General features: G+C 55.3%; 1 protein-coding gene and 1 long non-coding RNA gene across 9 annotated transcripts; one reads left to right on the forward strand and one right to left on the reverse strand.

Moving 5' to 3' along the window:
- Positions 1-431: 431 nt before the first annotated feature.
- On the reverse strand, positions 432-12,047 carry GIPC1 (GIPC PDZ domain containing family member 1). Of its 7 annotated transcripts, none has more exons than XR_007148566.1 (10): positions 11,922-12,047; positions 9,664-9,787; positions 7,846-7,933; positions 5,336-5,657; positions 4,394-4,579; positions 4,114-4,294; positions 3,238-3,350; positions 2,840-2,921; positions 1,916-2,710; positions 432-436 (listed from the first exon to the last, which is right to left on the reverse strand). XR_007148566.1 is itself a non-coding variant. In XM_047842362.1 (8 exons), the coding sequence occupies exons 3-8, from the start codon at positions 5,621-5,623 to the stop codon at positions 2,559-2,561; spliced, it is 1,002 nt and encodes a 333-aa protein (XP_047698318.1). In that variant the 5' UTR covers positions 5,624-5,657; positions 7,846-7,933; positions 9,664-10,342; the 3' UTR covers positions 1,910-2,558. The 7 variants fall into 7 exon arrangements, 1 of the variants encoding a protein (XP_047698318.1); XR_007148568.1 differs by having other exon boundaries at positions 9,664-9,754; positions 11,922-12,004; XR_007148571.1 differs by lacking the exon at positions 9,664-9,787 and having other exon boundaries at positions 11,922-11,986.
- Positions 12,048-12,127: 80 nt separating this feature from the next.
- On the forward strand, positions 12,128-17,302 carry LOC125156427 (uncharacterized). Of its 2 annotated transcripts, none has more exons than XR_007148606.1 (3): positions 12,128-12,329; positions 13,005-13,183; positions 16,547-17,302. It is a non-coding gene; the product is annotated as an uncharacterized LOC125156427 (long non-coding RNA). The 2 variants fall into 2 exon arrangements; XR_007148605.1 differs by having other exon boundaries at positions 12,311-12,414.
- Positions 17,303-22,813: the final 5,511 nt, after the last annotated feature.

The raw sequence follows: 22,813 nt of genomic DNA on the forward strand, positions 1-22,813 counted from the left end.
GGCTGGGGCGGCTGCAGGGGGTGCCACTGCCTCCGTGGAGATGGCCAGGTTGTGGGGGCTAGCCCTGCTGGGAGGCAGCAACACCCTCCTGTCTTGCCAAAGCCTTCATGGATGCTGGGGCGGTGGGGGTGGGGGTGGGGGTGGCGGTGGCGGGCAATGCCTCGGCAGACCAGCTTGGATCAGGCCCAGCCTGGCCTGGAGACCCGCCCACTATTTACACAGGGGCTTAAAGCCCAAGCCAGGGCCAGCGGGCGAGTCATGGGAGGGGGAGTGGGGGAGGCTGAAGGCGGGCTGGGGAACCAAGATGCCTGGTGACCAGGGGACCATCTCCTGGGACTCACAAGTCCCAAGCCACCTGTGGACACATGACGGCGACCTCCCCTCCTGCCCTGAGAAGCAGGGGACACACACACACACACACACACACACACACAGTCTCCCATCCTAAAACAACACAATCATACCCCTTAACACCCTGAGATCAGATACTGTCAACTCTGTCCCCAGCACAGCAGCAGCCACGTTCCTCAAAGCCTTGGGGTCACCTGTCGTCCTACCCGTGAACTCACTGAGACAGTGTCCCCCCCCAAGAGATGCCCCGACAGTCACTGGCTCAGACTTCTCCCAACGCGCTGAAACGCAGGCCCCTTAGCGCTGCGGGACCCAGTCTCAGCACTGAGACAGCCACAGTCTGTATCACCCGGAGACACCCCCTCACAGTCCGAGACGGGCCCACCGGTACACTGCATGCACCCAAGACACAATGGGTTGCACCTCCTGGACATCCTGGGATCTAGCTGGTCAACACCTACCCCGCAAACAGAAAAGCGCAGGGACACCCTCGCTCGCGGCCTCGGCCACGTCGAGACGCGCCTCCTTGGCCGCCCTCCACACAGAGGTGCCGCCAGTTACACCCACAGACACCCGGGAACACGGAGACAGTCACGTTCTTCCCTCAGCAGAGTCACAGACGGCCAACTCCCCGAGAGACACAGTCGTACTCTCGAAACACGGAGGCGCGACCCGAGCTGTTTACCAGCACAGACACAGGGGGCACCCGTGGGTGTTGGGACCCCAACATCAGCCGTCTCCGTCCCACCCCAAGAACACAACTGCGGGCCGCGCGCACACCCCAGGCCTAGCCGGTCCTCCCAGCTGCCCTTTCCTGGGCAGGCCCCTCACCCTCTTGTTGGAAATAGGGATGGAAGAGGGGAGCGGGCTGAGCTCACACATTCCTGCCGGGACCTCTGGCCTGGCCCCCCTTGCTTCAATTCCTGCCCTTCCCTCCAGGTCTGGCCAGGGTCCCACCCCCCTTCCTCGATCCCCACTCAAATCCTTGAGGATGAAGTGGGTTGTCAAAACAAGCACGCGGGGTTTATGTCCAGTGCAAAACATGGTGCACCGTGGACGCCAGCGGACCCCACACGTCCAGAGCGGGCAGGAGTGGGGGCTCCGTCATGACTGCTCCCCTCGGTCTTGGGGGGCAGGGCTCCTGCCCACAGCATTTGCCCTGGCAGGCCTCCATCTTGGGCCCGCCATCTTTCTTTTCCCAAGCCAGGCTTCCACACCCCTCCGGGCCCTGGTGCTCCCCACGGCCCCGGGGCTGGGACGGGCTGTAGCCCACAGTCTTGCGCCCACGGCGCGCCTCAGGCTTGAGGTGGCGGGAGCTTCGTTCAAGAGGGAGCAAGACTTGAACCCCAGTAGGCCGAGAAGCTCCAGCCTTTGACAGGAAGCCTGGTGGCCCACGGCCAGAAACCTCGTCAGGCAGAACGGGTGTGGGGGGTGGGGGGAGGGTGGCCCAGGCAGGCTCCTAATTCAATTTGGAGCCTGAAGGGGATGGATTTCAGCTGCTACATTCTTTCCCAGCCTTGGCTCACCCCCTTCTCCCACCCCGAAGCCGCCACACAGGTCCAACGGCAGATAGATTCTTTATGTTCAAGACAGCAAATTCAGATACAAAAGCCCACCGCCATCCTCCCTCCTGCCCCTTCTGTCCGGGGCTGGGCTGAGGGAGACACAGGGGGCAGGGGAGGGAGGGAGGTTGGGGGGTTCACAGCAGACTAGTATTTCAAATGCAGAGGTAACAGACTCCACAGCGAGGGGGTTCCTCTGGGGGGGGGGGCGCGGAGGGGGAGGGCGTTATTGCATTTGCTGAGGGGGGATGCCCCCCTTCTGCATTCCCTGCAGCAGGAAACTAGGGAGGTCACGACCCCCAAAACAGGCCCCAGGGAGACAGAGGGACCAGTTTGGCAGCTGATGCGGAAAGTGTTGCGGGCGGGGGTGGACGCCCAATCTGGCTGGTCCCTCCCCGCGCCCGGCCCGGCTGAGGTAGGTGGGGAACAGGGCAAGGGGGGACCGGGGACCCCACCCAGGGCGGGAGCTGGGGAGGGGTGGTACCGATTGGAGTGGGGCAGGGGCCTGGCGCCACCTCCACTCTGCATCATCCTCGGGCTGCTGAGCCAGGTCCAAGCCGGATGCTGGGGTCCAGGCCACGGTGTCCCTCCCATAGGGGGCTCCCACCAAGCGGAGCCAGGTCACTGAGAGGTCTGGAGGGAGGCCTAGAAGCGGCCAACCTTGGCATCCCCAATGGCACCCCAGACGTCAAAGACAAACTCATCAGGGAAGGCAAAGTCACCAAGCCGTTCGTCCAGGGCCTCCGCCAGCTCATCCGGGTTCCTCTTGTCCTTTCCGAGCTCCACCATGGTGGCCGCTGGACAAGGGTAGGGGCGGAATGGAAGCACAGATGGCAGAGGTACCCAGGAGACACCCAGCCCCGCAGGACCTAGAAGCCCCTCCCCCAAACTCGCACCCATCCCCAGATCCAGGTGTCCCCACTCACCCAACTCCGTGTCCCGGATGCCCATGTAACTCTCCAGAAGGTCATCTACCTTCTCAATGGCCTTCTCCTCAAAGGCTGAGGGCTGGGGGGTGGGTAGGAGGGACAGCGACACCACAGTGATGTGAATACGTTTGCCATCGTACTTACTGAGTGCCGCACCATCTTTTCACCACTTCCTGTGTATTAAGCCACAGCTCATCCTCACCACAACCCTGGGTGTTATCGTCCCATTTTACACACAAGGAAACTGAGGCCCACTTGCCCAGCAAAAGTCCCAGAGCTGGGATGTGGCAGAGGTAGATGATACATCTAGTGCTCCGAGGTCCTCAGCTAACAAAGGATGCGGCCACCTATGGGTACGCAGGGAAGGAGGGATCGGGCTGGGCTAGAGCACTCACCACATCCTCTACTGTGGCGGGGCCGCGGGATCTGAGCCGGAGGGTCCCTCGGCCAGTGCCCAGCTGGGGGCCAGAGCCAGGGCGGCCACCCCCTGAGCGTACGCTGATCATGTCTGTGGGAGGCAGGCGAGGGGTGAGTGAGGGTCGGGGAAGCCCAATTCCAGCATGCCCTGGGCAGGACCCCAGGCATCCTGGCCTCAGTTACCCTCTTCTACCTTCTCGAAGCTTCTGCAGGCTCTGGGGAGATGGGGCCTGAGGTGACCCCAGGAGGGCAGGACTCCCGACTCAGGCTTGGCATGGACTGGGGAGGGACAGCCAGGGGCTGAGAATGGAAAAGGCTGGAGGGGAGACAGAAGGGGGCCCTGTTCCCAGGGCAAGAGGGACAGGAAGGGGGTGGGGCCTGGGTCTTGAGCTGCTCTCCCCAAGGCCAAGGAGATATAGCTGCTGGGCCAAGGACCAGTCCTGTCTGCCGGGGGAAGCATTTGAGAGTCCCCCACCCCCAACCTCGGGGGCCTCAGGCCCATTCCAGAGAGTTAGTGAAGCCAGACGGAAAAGAGGGGGTACTGGCACAGGGCAGCCAACCCTGGCCTCTCCAGGCTGGGGGGGGCTCGCCAGGGTTGGGGGCGCTTGGCTGGGCTAATGGTTCCGGGAAGCTGGGTGCGGGGGGGGGGGGGGGGGGGCAACTTCCTCCTTGCTCTGGCCCTCCGGGGGCTGGGCAGAGAGCCAGCACCCCTCCCCAGGGCAGGGCGGGGCTACCCCTCCATTCCACCGCAGCTGGCTGGGTTTGGGCGCCACCTGCTGGTGGCTCCCTGCCACTGTAGCCTGAACCCAAGAGAATAGGGTGACGACAGGGGTTCCGGGGGGCAGCCCCCTCACCAAAAGCTTTGCGGGGCTCTGTGAGCTTCAGCGTGAAGGTGCGGCCTCGGGGTAACTCCTTGAGCAGACGGGCCACCTCGTAGTGGCGGCAGCCCAGCAGGCTCTGCCCGTTGATGGCCTCAATCATGTCCCCCACGCTGATGAGCTGGATGTGGTCGATCACGCTTCCCTCCTTAATGCGCTGTGGGGAAAGGAGCCGTGAGTCCCCTTGGCTCGGCCCTTGGGTCCTACGGCCAATCTTTACCCTTAGGACCCGGGTGTCCCCATCCACCCCAGGCACCTTGATGAAGGCATAGCCGGCCCCGTTGTCGGTAATGGTGAGTCCCAGCGCCTCCTCAGACTTGAACACCTCTACCTCCTTGCGCTGCCCCTTGATGTGGGCGAAGATGAAGTCTTCCAGTCCGATCTGGCCCCCCAAGAGTTTGTCCATGTCCACTTTGTGGGTGTTGAGGGTACAGAACATCACCTGCATGGGGGGAGACACTCAACCCTCACCTTCATCCCTCGCCCTTTGCTAACCATAACCCGGGGGGATAAAGGGAGCTGGGAAAGGGCTGGGGGTCCCCACCCCGGGGCCTGACCACCCCCAGACTGGCCTCCACTGGGATGCAGCTCTTCTAGAGTCGGATTTCTGTCCTAGCAAAAACTCTGTGCTGGTTCCAGGGCACAGAGCCTGACACACAGTGGGTGCTCAGTAAAGGGCTTGTGGAATGAATGAAGGGGAACAGAATACCCGCCACCCCTACTGAGACCCCTGCATCTACTTCCTGTTCAATCCCACTGCGGCCCTTCTTGTCCCCCTGCCTTCAGCCCCCCAAGTCCTTGGGGTCAGGCCTCCCAATGCATCCCAGAGAAACGAACCTCACATCTGACCGCCAGACCCCATAATCAACTGGGGCACAAGCCTCCCGATGCATCATGGGAAGATAGCATCCAGCCCTGGCCATCCATCTCCGCAGTCCACTGGGGCACAGGCCTCCCAATGCTTAATGGGAACTCAGCACCCAGCCCTACTCTCCAGTTCCCCACAGTTTGCTGGGGTGCAGGCGCCCTAATGACTGATGGGAACTCAGCACCCAGTGTGACCCCACCAGTTCCTCCAGTAGGGAGCTGGTGTCGGCGTCTGCACCTTCAGCAACTGAGCCGCAGCTCATGGACAGGACGCACGCCCAGGCCTCAGCCCGCCGTCAGGGACCCTGGTGCCTGGCTCCCTGGTGGGTACCTCGGCAGCCGGCAGCCGGAAGGCCTCGGCGATCTTGCCATACAGCTCCTTGACGTTGGTAAAACCCTCGATGCGGCCAGTGGGACTGCCGTGGGCCAGCTGGGTGTGGAACACGAGGCGGGGCCGCAGGGCCGGGGGAGGGGGGGGCAACCCCATTTGGGGCCCCCCCGCCCCACCCCCACCCAGGGGCCCCGGCTCCCCCACGCCCAGCCCCCCACGGCCTGGCTCGGCCTCCTCATTCTCCACCAGAGGCGGCGCCTTTTTCCGCCGCCCCAGTCCCAGCGGCATGAGCGGTGAGAAGCAGGGGGCACACTCAGGAGACCTGCAGGGCGGGAAGGCGGGCTCAGGGCCTGGGCGGTGGCCTCGGGTCGCCCCTCCCCCACTAGGAGCACACTGCTGACCCGGTGAACAGACCGGCCTCGGCTCAAAACCCGGTCCAGCGTTTCTGTACTGGTTCAGAAGTAACCACAGCATATAACAGCTACTACGACCCCGTGCAAAGTGCTCTGTGACCTTACTTAACCCTCACACGACGTCGTGATATGGGGACAATGTTTTGCTACGAATACGCCCACTTAACGAGAAAGTGGAGGCTCAAAGCGGTCACGTTTCTCTTCATTCTTCTAGATATTTATTCATTATTATTTTTTTAAAGTAGGTTTCACGCCGAGTGCGGAGCCCAACACGGGGCTTGAGCCCACGACCCTGAGGTCAAGACCTGAGCTGAAATCAAGAGGCAGATGCTTCACTGACTGAGCCGCCCAGGTGCCTCCAGTTTCTCCTTCTTCTTCTACTGGTTGCAGTCACTGGTGCTGTGCACAAAAAGTTTCCGACTCTCCCTTCAAAGCACACGGCCAGGTGACATTTACTGACCTCCCTGTGACTGGGCAGGCATATGACTAGTTCTGGCCAATGAGCTGTGAGAGGAGGGGACACATGGCATTTCTGGGCTGAAGCATTTCAGTACTAGATCAAGAGCCTCCGGGGGTCTGCATCTCCCAGGCAGGGTGACCTGACACATTTGTCCAGGTGGCAGCGCCATCAGCCTGGCTCCGAGTGACAACGGACTACGACGAATGGAACCCCCTAATGAGCTGCAATGGAGACGTAGCAGGACTAAAAAAATAAACCTTTGTGGAATTCAGCCAGTAAGATTTTGGAGGTTGTCGGTTACTGTAGCAAAACTTGTCCTGATACACTTTCTTTCTTTCTCCTACTGCTATTCTCTCAGTTTCTCTCTCCCACCCTCCTTTCAAATAAGTATCTTTCGCATACTTACTATATGACATGCACCATTTTAGATACTGCCTTCAGTAAGATGACCAAGGTCCCTGACTAGGGGCACTGTATGCAGTTCCACAGGTTGTTCACTGTGCAAAAGCACCCGACCAAGGTGGCGAGTGGGACTGAAACTCAGCCTCTGCTCTGGCTCGTCGAGCTACATGCCAAGCTGATGTGTTTGCTGGGAGGAAGGCCTGCCTCTTTCTAACTCTCTCCTGGGTGCCATATACACCAGCTGGGGTTCTGTTCACGCTTTTCCGAAGCATACAGTCCAGAGGAAATGCGCAGCGAGCAAGCCAATGTGTAAAAGCCTAGTATAATTTCTAAGGGTGCTATGAAGACAATAAAACAAGACAAGTGCTTCTACTGACAAAATCAAGGAAGGCCTCTCTGAGCAGGTGAAGCTGAACTTGAGACTCGAATGACAGGAAGAAGCCTCCATATAATGACGTGAGGCAAGACAGCTCCAGGCAGAGGGAACCGCCAGTGCAAAGGCCCTGAGATGGGGACACGCTTGGCATGTGTTTGAGGGACAGCAAGTGGGCCTGCACGGTTGGAACAGAGTGGTGAGGGGGACAGCAGGAGGAGGTGAGGGCAGGGAGGGATAGGGCAGAGCGGGCAGGGCCCTGAGGGCCCAGGCAGGACTTAGGCTTTCGCTCTGAGCAAGGGGCAGCCGCGGGAGGGCTCTGAGCAGACTCGCAGACTCTGCTCACAGAGCAGCAAGGGGCCAGTGTAACTGGAACAGAGAGAGCGATGCGTGAAGGCGGGGGGATTAAAGAAGTGCTGGGTGTAGGAGGGGTTGACCGTGCCGGCTTCCCAGAATGGGAAGGAGGTCAGGTTTCATTTTCAAGCCACGCACCCTAAGCCACAGAAGCCGCCCTAAGCCACAGAAGCCGGCAGCACTCTCGGGTCTGTCTGCCCCCCACGTGCAAAGTGGTTCCCTAGGCCACTCGCTCTCCCTGGGCCTCGGATGCCTGTTCTGCAGACGGGGACACTCACCTGGCCAGGCTGTGCTGAGGATCACATCATGCCAAACGATATTCTTCTGTGTAAAGGGGACTTCCCGCTCCCTCCCTTCAACTCTCCTCTTCCAGGGAGCCCTCCAGGATTCTGCCAAGCCCAGTGCGCTGCACTCACACTCACGCATCCGTTCATTCGCTCCCGCATGCATTCGTCTGCTCTCCACCGCCTCCTCTAGGGGCACCTGGTCCAGCCCCATCATCTCTCACCTACACTAGTGCGGTTGCCTCCTCCGAGTCTCCCGGCTTCTGCCCTCACCCTCCACGGTCTCCGGTCAACACGGCAGCCAGAATGATCCTGTAAAACACAAGTCCCGTCTCACCTCTGTCCTCTGCTTCGACCCCTCCCGGAGCTCCCACCTCATTCACAGTAAAAGTCACCGTCCTCCCCTCCACCCACACGCCCCAAAAGACCTGCCCCCATCGCCTCCCTCCCCCCACCTTCTCCCGCTCTCCCCCTTGCTCGGTCCTCCCAGGCACACGGGCCCGGTCCCTGCCCCTCTAACACACCAGGTACAATCGAGTGTCCGAGCTTTTGCACTTGACTGCGCCCTGTGGCATCCACACAGAGACTGTCACACCTCTTTCAGGTGGGATGTAGATTTCATCCACTGTTCTCGTTCACTGTTTTGGGAAAGGGCAAGGCAGTCTGTCTGCCTTGCTCATCCCTATATTCTTAGCACAGAAAACAGTGCCCGGGGGTGTAGCAGGTGCTCAGTATGCATTTGTCGAATGAATGAAGGGATGGATGAAGGAATGATCCTAATAGTCATTAGCCCACCAGTCCCCGTGCCTGGCTCTGTAGTCCCTGCCCTCGAGGGGGTACTGTCTCCCCAGCAAACACGCAAGCCCCACCTCTGTGATCCTCGGCCCTCACTTCCCAGCATGGTGCTGGGTGCAGGGTAGGTGCTCCATCCGGCCACACAGACACGGAGTGTGTCTCCCTCACCTTTCATCGCAGTTTCGTTTTTACTCCCTTCATCATCAGTGATGCTGAACAACTGTTAACACGTTCATGAACTGGTTGGATTTGTCCTGTTGCAAACTGCCTGTTTAAGTCTTTGCCCGCTTTTAAAAATTGCATTCAGTTTGTTTTTTATCATAATGCCTATCTTTTTTCTTCTTGATTTGCGGGCACTCCTTAGACATTTCAAGTGACCGGTCTTTTTTTTTTTCTTTAATGTTTTTTTTAATGTTTTTATTTATTTTTGAGAGACAGAGAGTGACAGAGCACAAGCGGGGCAGGGGCAGAGAGAGAGGGAGACACAGAATCGGAAGCAGGCTCCAGGCTCTGAGCTGTCAGCGCACAGCCCGATGTGGGGCTCGAACTCATGAAGCGTGAGATCACGACCTGAGCCGAAGTGGGACGCTTAACTGACCGAGCCACCCAGGCGCCCAAGAGACCAGCCTTTCATCGGTTATCCATCTATCTCCAGCACCCATCGCAGAAGGCGCTCACAGAACATTTGACAAAAAAGAAAATTCTGAATGAACCAAAACTTTTGCCTCGGGGTATGAAGGTATTTCATCACACTCAATGATGCTTAAACAAACAAAACCACCACGAATCCTCATCATCCCCTCCCCTGGTTCTCCTGCTGCTGCTCCTCATACATTTTAGCAGGAGGCTGAGAACATGAGTCTGGAACCTGGCTTTTCCACTTACTGGCTGTGTGACCCTGGGCAAGTGTCTTAACTTCTCTGAGCTCCAAGGAAATCACGCATGTGGGCGCACAATAAGGGTTCCGTAAAGGGTGATTTTTCCTACTGGTTCCATCTGTCCCACCATCTTTCAGTCAGTTGCTAAGATTCAAACTTCCCCCTTTTCCCAGGGCCCCCACATCCAGATCACCAGTTCCCAGCCTCCTCACTCTGCCTACATTTGCTGCCCTGGTTCAGGCTAGTTTCCATGGCCTTACCTGTGAGGAGGGAATAGTGGTGGTGAAGAAAGTGAGTGATTAATGAAGTTGCCTTTCAGGCTACAAGAGGCAGGATGGCCTGGGTTCAGATCCCACCCCTGCCACTTACCAGCTGTGTGGCTGTGGGCAAGTCACTTCATGTGATGGGGCCTCAGTTTTCTCATCCGAAAAAATGGGCAGAATTCCTGTTTCTCAAGGTGCTTATGGGAGTCCAAAGAGATCACGCATACAACCTGATTAGCATTAACAAGCATTTTGCCTGACATTCAATTTAAGGAAACTGTTACTATGATTGTCATTATGATTATTGCCTCCTCCCCTGCCCTGCCCGGGAACATCCCAGTCCTCTCTGCCTGCCTGCCGAGGCCTATGCTAAGCCACCTCCTCCAGGCAGCCTCCCTGGCTTGCCCCAGCCTGTAGGAACCGCCCCTGTGGTCCAGACAGCTCAGGCCCATGAACTTAATTACACGTTGCCCTGGCAGAACTCTTGTCTTCCAGTCTTAGGCTGCTATTTAACTTCGTGTCTCTATTTTAAAATGTAAACCAGATCGCGTCACTACCCGGCTTCCAATTTTACAACGGGTTCCCACCTCACGGGAGAAAAGCTCTGAGCTCCTTAATATGAGCCACAGACCCCTGCGGAACGGCCACTGTGGCCTTATCCCGTGCCCCAGCCACACTATTCCAAGCTCGGTCTAGCCTCAGAGCCTTTGCCCTGGCCGTGCCCTCTGCCCGATCTTCCCATGGCTGCCTACTTTTTGTCATTCAGACCCTGTCTCTGAAGTCACCTCCTCCAAGAGCCCCCACCCCCACCCCCGCCTTGCCCAACAGATTCTACCAAGCCACCCCCTCATATTTTATTCATAGCACGGAGCACTTCTCCCGTCTGCAGGGATCTTTATTTCCTTGTTAACTTGGTTGTGTCCACGAGAATGACAGCTCCCACAGAGCTGGGAGTTTTGTCTTGTTCACTATTGTGTTCTCTGTCCCAACAACAGTGCCTGGCACATGGTAGGTGCTCAGTAAGTGTAGAATGAATGGATGTGCCTTATGCCCTCATCCCGCCTACTCTGAGCCCTCCTATCCTCGGAACATGCCTGCCGTGGAGTTGCTAACGGCCACCCCCTCCCCACGTTCCCGGTCTCCCCTCAAACCTGAACATAGGGATGGAGGAAAAGAGCGTCAGCTTGGGCGCCAAGCACATTGGCTGGAATCCCAGCATTCCCACCCTCTCTTCCCTGGGAAGGGCCTGAAACTTAGCAACGCCACAACCACGCAGAAGTGCAGTGGGGGCAGCAGGAAGCAGGGGAGGGGGTTCCTGGGGGCTGACATAAACTGGGGGAGGGGGGGACACCACACCCAGCCTCCCCTTTCCAGTAGGATATTGCTTCGGAGAGGAGGAGGGAGGGGGAGGCCTCTGATTCAGTCTTGAAAAACCGGCTCCCGGGTGTTTCCGGGAGAACGCCTACTGCCCAGGGCCTCAGCCCAGGCTTCCCAGAGGGGCCCAGGGGGCAAAGGACCCCAACATCCAGGTCCCCTATGTCCCCCACAGACGTCACTCTCTTCTTTGGACCTTGGTATTCAGACCTTGCCTTTCCAGCTCAGGGGAGGCAAAGTAGGGCTGATGTCTGGTGACCTCTTAGGGGGAAAGCAAAAACCGGCAGGTGTGGCCAGATGTGTATGCTTGGGGGCTGGGGATAGCAGCAAGCAGAGAGGCCACGGAGCCATGTGGTCTAGTGGCTGAGACTCCAGATCTGGACTCTGCAGCACGGGTTCGAGTTCCAGATCTGCCACTTACTAGCTAGCTGTGTCACCCTGGGCAAGTCACTCTACCTCCTGGGTCTGTTGCTTCACCTCTAAAAGAAGTAAGCGTACCTTCCATGAGGTGTTCAGACCCACTGATACGCATGGTAAATGCCTGACATGGAAGCGTTCAGCAAGTGCCAGCCAGGGTGATTTTCTTCATTATTATTGTCGGGACCTCGGTCCTCCCCAGGTTCCTCTAGGCCCTGGAGGATGGGGACGAGGCCACCTCCAGGGAGATGCCCAGGCAGGGCTCACAAATACCGACCCCGCGCCTGTCCCTAACGGGAGGGGGATTGTCCAGAGGAGCGCAGGGGGCAGGGTGGCCTGTCGGCCCCGTTTGAGCGGCGGGAAGCGTCTGACCCTGCCCCCAGCGGAAAGACAGGCGCCCCTCTGGGAAGGGGCCTCGGGCATCCTGGCGCCCAACCTAGACTTCCAGCCATGTCCCTGGGGCCGGCCCCGCCCCGCTCGATCCGCCGGATCCCCGCGCGTCTGCGGCCCCGCAGGCCCGCGCTGGGGTCCCCGGAGCGGCCGCGCCGCGCCCCGCCCGCGGGGGGCACTCACCTGCGCCGCCGCCGCCACCCTGCGCGCGCCCCGCTCGGCCCTCCGCAAACTCCGGGCCGGGCCTCTCCCGCAGCCGCGGCCAGGGGGGCGGGGCCGGCGCCCGCGCCCCGCCAATCAGAAGCGGCCGTCCGACGCTCGTGGCCAATCCGCGCCGTGCCGCCCCGCCCCGGGTGGTTTCGACGGAAACATTCCAAAGGGATCCCTCCGCCTCGCCCGGCTCTTCCCGACCCACTCCCCCCGCGCCGCGGCGCAGTGGACCTTCCCACCCCGCCTAAGCCACGGCAGGCTGTACCACCGTAGGGCGCGGAGGGGGGACCTGAGGCTGGGCCCCTCCCAATCGCGGGGAAGGAAGGAGACAAGCAGCCAATGGGAAGCTGGGGCCCCTGGACCACGTGCTGGTGGCTGAGTGTCGGTCTGGGGTGTCCTGGGTGGTAAGGGGCGGGAGGGACTGGGGGCTGGTCATCAGGTGGCCGAGGCTGAGTTTCGCCAAGAGGTAAACTCCCCACGTCCGGAAAAGCTGACCCTTTAGGAGACCCGGGAGGGGGCCCAGGACAGCCCCCGATCCCCTCCTCCTCCCGGTCTGCCCCCGACCCGGCCCGGCCATCCTCGGAGCGGATAAAAGGGAGGCATTCATTCCAGGCCGGCGAGCGGGCGGAGGATCGAGATGAATAGGGAGGGTCCCGAGTGTCCCTGCTTCCTGGGATGGACAATGGACAAGGGCATTCATTCATTCATTCATTCACTCGTCAAATATTTAATGTGCTGCTGCTCCGTGCCAGGCTCTGGCCTACAGACACACCAACGGGGAAGCTGAGTGTGCTTCTGGTAGACGTAACAGCGCGTGCAGAAGGCCTGGAGGCCGGACAGAGAGATACAGCACATTTCAGGACAGTGCCGTATCCTAGGAGCCGGCAAAACCGGGGGAAATGGTGTAATGGAAGGGAAGACAAGGGAGAGATAGACTGTCTGCTTGTTGGTTAGGCCAGCGGATGTTTACTGAGCACGTAATAGATGCTAGACTATAAGGGGTACCCAACCAGCCCAAGCCATTTCTCTTTCATGAGGCTGTCTCCTCCATCTCAGTGCTCCCCATCCACGCCCGGGTCCTGAGACTGGCACAGAGCAGGGTGACAGCACACATGTGTGAATCTCACCGTCGCCAGGTTTGGCTTGTAACCGAGAGTTCTCAGGCAGGAGGAGGTCCAAGAAACACAGACACGAACGCACCTCATGCAGACCAGGACGCTGAGTTCCCAGGACAGGTGAGATTTCCTTGTTCTGCTTCAAAGCCGGGGCCACTGGGGCAGTTGGGGCTGGGCCAGGGGCTTGCTGTGTGTTCTGGGAATTGTAGTTCTTGGAGGCCCCTAACAGCTGCGACTCTGCTCAAGCTTCATTAAATAACTGGGTCTCTGCAGTGCCCAGGGTGAGTTGTTGCACATCCCAGCCCCGCCAGGGCCTACTGAGGGGAGAAGTGGAAGAGGAGAGTGTGGCCTGGGCTTAGCCACTGACGGCTTCGAGCGAGACCGGCCCCACCCAGCTGGCAAACACTGCCACTGCCGTGGCAACAGGCACAGCTATTGTCCTTCTCTTCCTGTTCTGCTGACCTCTGCCATCCCCAGTGAGTGATCGGTTGCTGTGGCTGGGCCAGTGTCCTCTGTGGGACTGTACCCACTGCCCTGCTTGTGCCTGGCATCTGAGCTGCCTCCCACACACCTGAAGAGGACAGTATGTGAGGCCACGGGGACAGCAGAGTCCTGAGCAGAATCCACCTGGATCCACCTGTTGACTGATGAGGCGCCTAGGGAGGGGTGTGGGGGTTGTCCAAGGGCGCAGAGGTGGCCACCTCTTTACCCAGTGTTACAGCTCAAGAGGTTGGGGGGCCCAGCTGCTGAGGAGCTTAGACCTGAGCGCTACCTCTGCCCCTTTGGGGGGAGGAAAAAGTCTGGAGTGCCAGCTAAAATGTGCCGAAGGAAAGATTGAGTGAGAAAATCCCCATTTTGCAGCCAGTAGAGGAATAATTAACTCAGGCTAGGCTCCTCAGTGGGGGAGTAGATATTCACACAGTCTCAAAGGACCAGCCCACAAATTACTTGTTAATTACAGTGGGAAAAAGATACCTCAGAAAATTCACCATGGAGAAAGTTGGCAGTCACCACTTTAACCAAATGATCAAAATTAACATCATCAGGGATGGGACAGGCTGACCTCACATGCATCTTGCTGTGATGTACTGAGAAGGACACCTGCAAAGTACTTGGTCCTGTCCAAAGTGTTTACCTGAGTCTAATCATAAGGACACAACCAGATACTTCCCGATTAAGGGGCATTCTGCCGGCAAACAAATAAACAAAAAAACCCAAACCAAAAAACAAAAACCAAAAGTGCCTGGACTCTTCAAACAGATCTATGTCATGAAAGGGAAAATCAATCTATTCATCGAATGAATGAAGGAGTGAATGAATGAAATGCCAGGAAACTGTTCTAGACTGAAGGAAACAAAGAGATGACAGCCAAAATCAATGTATAATCCTTGATTGGATCCTTGATAATTTTCTTTAAAAAAAAAAGGATGAAACAGCTACAAAAGATATTCTGGGGATAATCGAGGATATTTGAATGTGGGTGGATCTTAGATAATATCATATCCAGGTTAAATTTCCTGAATGTGGGCATTGCACCGTGGTTGGATAAAAGAATGTTCTTATTTGCGGGAGAAACACACTGAATTCTTTAGTGGTATATTTGTGATGGTTGCGACTGCCAAATAGCTCAGAAGAAAATCATATGTGTATATATCTTATATACAACATCATAATATGTTATACATTAGTATTAATATAGAGGAGGAGAGGAGAGAGAGTGTGAGCAAATGTGGCAAAATAGTAACAATTGTCGCTGAAGCCAGGAGAGTAAGTAAGCATATGGGTATTATTATTTTTTTTTTAATTTTTTTTAACGTTTTTATTTATTTTTGGGACAGAGAGAGACAGAGCATGAACGGGGGAGGGGCAGAGAGAGAGGGAGACACAGAATCGGAAACAGGCTCCAGGCTCCGAGCCATCAGCCCAGAGCCCGACGCGGGGCTCGAACTCACGGACCGCGAGATCGTGACCTGGCTGAAGTCGGATGCTTAACCGACTGTGCCACCCAGGCGCCCCAACATATGGGTATTATTTTACTGTTCTTGTGAGTTTTCTTTTTTTTTTCCATACATTTTTTATTCTCTTTTTTTTTAATTTTTTTTTTTAACATTTATTTATTTTTGAGACAGAGAGACAGAGCATGAACAGGGGAAGGGCAGAGAGAGAGGGAGACACAGAATCTGAAACAGGGTCCAGGCTCTGAGCTGTCAGCACAGAGCCTGACGCGGGGCTCGAACTCACGGATCGTGAGATCATGACCTGAGCCGAAGTCGGACGCTTAACCGACCAAGCCACCCAGGAGCCCCTATTCTCTATTTTTGAGAGAGAGAGAGACGGTGAGACAGAGCGCAGTGGGGAAGGAACAGAGAGAGAGGGAGGCACAGAATTCGAAGCAAGATCCAGGCTCTGAGCTGTCAGCACAGAACTCGACGTAGGGCTCAAAGTCATGAACCGCGAGATCGTGACCTGAGCCGAAGTCGGACACTTAACCGACTGAGCCACCCAAGCGCCCTAAGTTTTCTTTTTTTTTTTTTAATGTTTGTTTTTGAGAGACAGAGAGAGAGAGAGAGAGCAAGTGGAGAGGGTCGGAGAGAGAGGGAGACACAGAATCTGAAGCAGGCTTCAGGCTCTTAGCTGTCAGCATAGAGCCCCACGTGGGGCTCAAACTCACGGACCATGAAATCATGACCTGAGCAAAGTCGGGTGTTTAACCTACTGAGCCACCCAGGCGCCCCAAGTTTTCTTTTTTTTAATGTTTATTTTTGAGAGAGAGAGTGAGTGGGGGAGGGGCAGAGAGAGAGAAAGAGAGAGAGGATCCGAAGCAGACTCCAGGCTCTGAGCTGTCAGCACAGAGCCTGATGCAGGGCTTGAACTCACGAGCCATGAGATCATGACCCAAGCCAAAGTCGGTCCGTCAACCGACTGAGCCATCCAGGGGCTCCTCTTTTATTTTTTTTAAGTTTATTTATTTATTTTGAGAGAGAGCAAAAGAGCGAGCAGGAGCAGGGGAGGGGCAGAAAGAAAGAAAGGTTGAGAGAGAGAGGATCCCAAGCAGGCTCCACACTGTCAGCGCAGAACCTGACTCGGGGCTTGAACTCACCAACCTTGAGATCATGACCTGAGCTGAAACCAAACATCGGATGCTAACCAACTGAGTCACCCAGGTGCCCCTTCTTGTGAGTTTTCTGTACCTTTGGAAATTTCAAAATAAACATTAGGGAAAAATACCCCCCAATTCCCTCCCATCTCTGGTCCAACACTGCCATGGGCTTAATGTGCACCTTTCTGTTTGTATGTTTCCTTGAAAATGTGCCTTGTTTTATGTGAGTATTCTATTACATTTGGCTTCTTACTTTCCTTTTCCAGTTAGCACTGTATTGCTTGCTTGCTTGTTTGCTTGTCTTGCAGTAGGAATTCAGTATACATCCGTGTTGTCAATCTCTTGCGTCTGTTTTCTTCTGATTTCTACTTGATGTTCCACAGATGCATCCCTCACGTCTTACGACTCTGTCCCCTGGGGATGGACATCAGGCAGCCTCCAGCTCCCAGCCACTGAAGCCTTGGACATGTCCCTTCAGAGACCTGTGTGGAAATCTCCCTAGGAGAGAGACCTGGTTGCAGAGATGCTGGATCACAGGGCACAGTCCGTTGCTGTGTGGCATCCTGGACTAGCTGCCCCCAGCCACACCTTCTGTCAGTGCAGAGGGTCCCCTGTACCCACATCTCCACCAGCTGTTAGCTTTATCCAGCTTCTGATTTTTACCACTCTGACTCGATGTCAAGTGATGTCACCATTGCTATCTTTCACATTTCTCTGATTTCAGGTCACTTTGAGCATCTCCTCATTTGCTTGATCGCCTTCAGTTTCTCCTCTTTTGTAAATTGCCTGTTCATATTCTTTGCCCTGTTTGCACTTGGGTTGCCGTCTTTTACTCGTTGATTTGCATGTGCTCCTCATAGAATCTAGCTGTGCCCTGTCCCATCCGATCTGTCCTACACGAAATCTCTGCTCTCCACATGTAGGTATGAGCACTTGAAATACGGCAAATACAAATTGCGATGTGCCGTAAGTGTAAAATACACACCAGATTTCGGAAACTTAGTACAAAGAAAAGATGTAAAAAGATGTAAAAGATGTAAAATATCTCATTAACTCATTTTTATTCTGTCTACGTTATAATAATAATAATAATGTGGATGTATTGGGCTGCATAAAATGAACTACTCAAATTACTTTCACCTATTTGTTTTTTATTATTTAAAATTTTTTTAATGTTTATTTTTGAGAGAGAGAGAGAGAGAGAGAGAGAGAGAGAGAGACAGCAGGAGCCTGGGAGGGGCATAGATAGGGAGACACAGAATCCGAAGCAGGCTCCAGGCTCTGAGCTGTCAGCACGGAGCCCGACGCGGTGCTTGGGCTCACAAACTGTGAGATCGTGACTGGAGCCGATGTCGCACGCTTCACCTACTGAGCCACCCAGGTGCTCCTGAGCCGTGTAACTCTCTTAACAGCCCTGTGAGGTAGGTGCAGTATGAGGCATTGCGAACATATTCTCCCATTCTGCCATGTGATGATTCGTGTCACCATTATATCCTTTCTTGGAAGAAAATTCTCAGCTGCAATACAACAGGACTTACCCGCTTGTGGTTTCCACCCATGATGTTTCATTAAAGGGGCTCTTCTCTTAAGTCACAAAGTCATTCTTCTGTATTTTCTTCTATTCGCTCTATGGTTTTGCTTTGCTTTTGCTTCTATTCGTTCTATGTCTTTTATTCCATCTCTCGTCCACCTCAGGTTGTGGGGTAGGATACAGTCTTTTTTCTCTATCACCTCTACTGGTCGCCGGCTGTGTGGCCCCGGGCAAGCCCCTTCGCCCTGTGTGCCTCAGTCTCCTCCTCTCTAAAATGGGAATAATAATAGGACCCACCTCCTAAAGCTGTTATGATTATGTCAGAATAAAATGAGCTCTTCTGTGTCAAGTGCCTACAGTCGTGTTGGGCAGATAGTAAATGCTCAGTGAACACCACCTGCTATAACTAAATGGTGTTGTGGTCACAGAGATGACCTCGTATGTCATGATAGAAACATGATAGAAATAGACACCTTTATTAAGCTCTTACTATGTACCAGGGTCTGTGCTGCCTGCTTTTCATGAATAATCCCACTGGATATCACCCCTATTCTACAGAGGAGGAGGCTGAGGCTCAGAGAGGGGCAGCCACTAGCTCGAAGTTGAACAGTGACTCATAGGTGTGGTGTTTTCAACCCCAAGATACCCCTCTGGGTGGGTGGGGCCTGCTCTGAGCCATGGGGGACAGGGAGGACCAAGGAGGGACAATGCCCTGGCCACAGTGATCTTGGGAGTTTGATGGCCTGTGCTTGGGGTCCCCCTATCAGCCTGGCAGGCGTGGTCTCAGCGGGATGGGCCTGGAGGGGAAGCAAAGGAGGTGGCCCTTCCCAGGCTGGGTCCTCTGGCCCCAGGTCTCTCAGACTCTGCTCGAGCAGCTGCCTTTTGCTGCTGGATTGTAGGATGTCATGATAAAACCCTGAAGCAGCACTGTTTTCTGGAGGGCCAATGGGCAGCTCTCTTTTTCAAATGCATCGCTGGTGATTTCCCACCACCGCCTTGGCCCCTTGCCTCGTCCAGCACCCCCAAGCAGCTGACTTGTGGCATCTCTCCCAGCTCCGTCCTCTCTCCATTCCCGGACCTACAACCCCAACAGCGGCCAGAGGGTGCCTGAGAGCTCATAAGTCAGGTCCTGTCCCCTCCTCTGCTGAAGGCCCCCCCCCCACCAAAAGGCCATCTGCCCACAAAACACCCTTTGCTGAAGTAGCCCATCTGGAGGCAGGCCCAGTCATACTGATGTCCACCAATACCTTCCCAAGGAAAGCTGGGCCCCCACTGAGACAAAACACCCAGGGCCTCAGCCGGGACTTCCAGCAAAGGCAAACCAGGCCCTGTCCCTCCTGACTCAGACTCTCTCAACAGGCTTCTCTTCTGCCTCAGGCTTGTAGGCCTGCCTCAGCAGGGCTCTGGCACTGGCCTGTCTCACCCAGGCCAGGCCCCACCCTACCCTGTCCTACCCTCTCTGTTCCAGGCACCCGAGGGCCTCACTCCTCAGCCCAGCCTTTGTCAGCTCACACCCCTTGTGTGCCTAAGAGACTCAAGGGGTGGGGGCTTCGGCTCCCATGGCCCATCCTCGAGCTCTGACAGACTCCTGTCCCCTGGCCTGTTCCCCCAGGGCCAGGCCTCTTCCCTCCAAGCCCTACGGTCATGGGCAGTGCCTTGCCCAGTGTAGTGGGCTGAATGGTGGCCTTCCAAAGATACGCCCGTGTCTCTGAAACTGTCAATGTGACCCAATCTGGAATAAGGAAGGGTCTTTGCAGAGGTAATTAAGTTAAGGATCTTGAGATGAGATCAGCCTGGATTAGGGCGGGCCCCTGAATCTAACAAGCGTCCTTATAAGAGACAGAAGAGAGAACCCAGAGACAGGCGGGGGAGGAGGGCCCTGGGAGGGGGAGGCAGGGACTGGGGCAGAGAGGCACAGGACGGATCTTCCTCACAGCCTCCAGAAGGAACCAACCTTGCTCACACCTTGGTTTCGGACTTTTGGCCTCCCGTCCTGTGGAAGAATGAATTACCGTTGTTTCAAGCCACATAGTCTGTGGCACCTTGTTACGGCAGCCCCAGGAACCTAAAACTTCTGACTTGGTAAGGGTTCGGGAACGAACCCTCCCCCCCACCCCCCCGCCGCCGGGTCTCTGAGTCTCCTAGGGCTTAGTGTTGACCTGCCACTTAGGAACTGTGCCTAATGACTAAGCCATGAATCACGAAGTGGGAAAAGGACCCCAGGAAAGAGGGGCTTTTCCTGGAGCCCAAGAGAACAGCCATTTCTACCAGGTGGGAGCTGGGGCAAGTGGGGCACGGGGGGGACCCTTCCCAGGGCCGGGTTGTCTTTCCTCTGCACACGCCCTAACATCAGTGGTCACAGGATAGATGTGGCCAGTCCTCTTGTCTGAATCAGTTTGTCACTCAATTACTCATTTGACAAACGCTCAGAGGGCAGTTTCTGGGCCAGGCACTGCTGTGAGCACCGGTGATGGAAAGATTGTTAGGGCATGGTTTGTGACCTCCAGGAAACTAGGGTTGGCGGGGGGCGGGGGTGGGTGGTGGCAGGGGCTTGAGGCTCTTTCCTGAGGTTGTCTCTCCTCCCTTCATGAGGGAAGATGTCTGACCGAATAATTGTAGTTTGAGAACTCAGAAATCAGACGCCCCACCTCCACCCCTCCTCGGGCAAGTGTGGGATCAGCAGACCAGGGGAGCATGCTCAGGTCGGTGCGAGAGAGCATGATGAGCACATGTACTTTAAGAACTAGATTGTAATAGAAAACACAGATACTTATTGTTTGCGCTGTGCTCTTTTCAGACAAAAGGTTGGTGCGTTGAAGTTTCGAGAGTCTGATGATCTGTCTCAGGGACTCGAAGTTATACAATCAAATGACACGCCCCACCCTCCACCCGAACAGAGGAAAATTAAGACAAAGCAAAAACCAAAATGCTTGCAAGTTCCTACCTCACTCGGGAAACGCTGAAGTCCTCCCAGTGGCCCCAGGTCCTGCACCACTGCCTCGTCACCCCCTGCCCTCGCTTCCTCCCACTCACCCCTCACTTACTCTGCTCCAGCCTCACTGGGCTCCTGGCTGCCCCTTAAATATCTCAGACACGCCCCTGCCTCAGGGCCTTTGCACAGGCTGCTCCCTCTGCCTGGAACACCCTTCCCTCCATATCCACCTGAAGAAGTGACCTCCTTCAAGTCTTTGCTCAAATATCACCTTCTCGAGGAGGCGTTCGCTAACTGTGTTTAAAAAAAAAAAAATACCCCAAGGGGCACCTGGGTGGCTCAGTCGGTTGAGCGTCCGACTTCGGCTCAGGTCACGATCTCAAAGCTCGTGAGTTTAAGCCCAACGTCGGGCTCTGTGCTGACAGCTCGGAGCCTGGAGCCTGCTTCGGATTCTGTGCCTCCCTCCCTCTGCCCCTAACCCACTTGCATTCTGTCTGTGTCTCTCTCAAAAATAAACATTAAAAAAAAGTTTTAAAAATACCCCAAACTCTCTACCCCCATGTTTCATATTTTCATCACTCTCCCCATTATCTAGTACATTAGTTTTATTTATTTATCCTTATTTTCTCCTCCCCCCCCCGCCGCGCCTCCCACTCAACTGTTAGCTCTGCCAAAGGCAGGAAGTTTTGCTGGGTTTGTTCACTGCTGTGTCCCCAGCATTAAGCACAGGGGCTGGGTCCACAGTAGGTGGTCAATAAATGTTGATGGAATGAACAATACTTACGACGTGTCAGGTGCTATGCCGTGTACCTCAATAATTAATAACTAATAAGAATAATATTTAAGGCGTGGGACATGGGGCGCCTGGCTGGCTCAGTCAGTAGAACATGGGACTCATGATCTCTGGGTCGTGAGTTCAAGCCCAATGTTGGGTGTAGAGCCTCCATAAAAAAAAGAAAAAGAAAGAAAGAAAGAAAAGAAAAGAAAAGAAAAGAGAAAAGAAAAAAGAAAGAAAATTGAAGAAAAAGACGACCCGGGACAGGTTTTCAACTAAGTGCTTTAGAAATATTTGCTCATGTTAATTGCACACTTGCTCTGTGCCAGGTCTGTGGCACAGAGACCTCAGGGGTTAACTGAGTTTTGGCCTGGGGGCAGTAAGAAGGGAGAGCTAGCTGGGATCTTCCTGTTTTATAAGGGAGGAAACTGAGGCTTTGAGAGGTTTTGCCATTTTCTCACGGGAATGCAGCGAGCAGAACTTGAACTCAACACCCCCTTGAGTGTGCACAGAAGCCAAGTTCATAATTTCATGTGCTCTTCTTCCCTGCTGCATTAACTTACCCACTTTTCACTTGGAACGCTATGAAGTCTGTGCCTCGTTTGTGTCATTTTTTTAAAGGCCACTGAGACTCGGAGTGGTAAAGTCACGTGCCTAGGGATACACAACAGCAGAGTGACAGAGTTAGGATTCAAGGTGCTGCTCTGCTCTGGAGCCTCGTGCTCTGCATCTCTCGAGTGAGCTGGTTGTCACATTGAGATTGCAATGGGAGTGATCCTGCTTCAGGTACAGCTTCCTCAGGGTGCGCTGAATGTCTCAGGGGATCCCCTGGCAAGTGGGTTCCTGGAGCTCAGCTGAGAGCACTCACTCCCAAAGGCTTTTGGGGTTTCCAGCTGTGGAATAAGAAACCTTCACATAATAACTGGCACACAGTGCTTATTCTTTTTATTTTTAATATTTATTTTTTGAGAGAAAGAGCAGGGGAGGGGCAGAGAGAGGAGGACGGAGGATCCGAAGCAAGCTCCTCACCAACAGCAGCGAGCGAGCCCGATGTGGGGCTTGAACTCACGAATCGCGAGAGCCAAAGTCTGACGCTCAAACAACTGAGCCACCCAGGCGTCCCTCATATGGTGCTTCTATGCTGGGTCCTGGTGTGTGTGTGTGTATGGGGGGGGGGTGGATTATCTCCATATCCAGAAAACCCTTACAATCCTAGAAGAGGTACTGTTATTATGCCTGTTTTACAGTTGAAGAAACTGAGGCACAGAGAGGCTGAGTCACCTGACCAAGGTCACACAGCTAGCAAGTGGTTGTCCCGGACTCGAATCTGGAAGCAAGAACAATGGCTAGGGGAGAGGTAGGGGCCACTGAACACCGGTCTGGATCTTCACATCCAGCTAGGTAGTCCTGGC

Source organism: Prionailurus viverrinus, chromosome A2 (genome assembly GCF_022837055.1).
Source record: "Prionailurus viverrinus isolate Anna chromosome A2, UM_Priviv_1.0, whole genome shotgun sequence".
Lineage (NCBI taxonomy): Eukaryota > Metazoa > Chordata > Mammalia > Carnivora > Felidae > Prionailurus > Prionailurus viverrinus.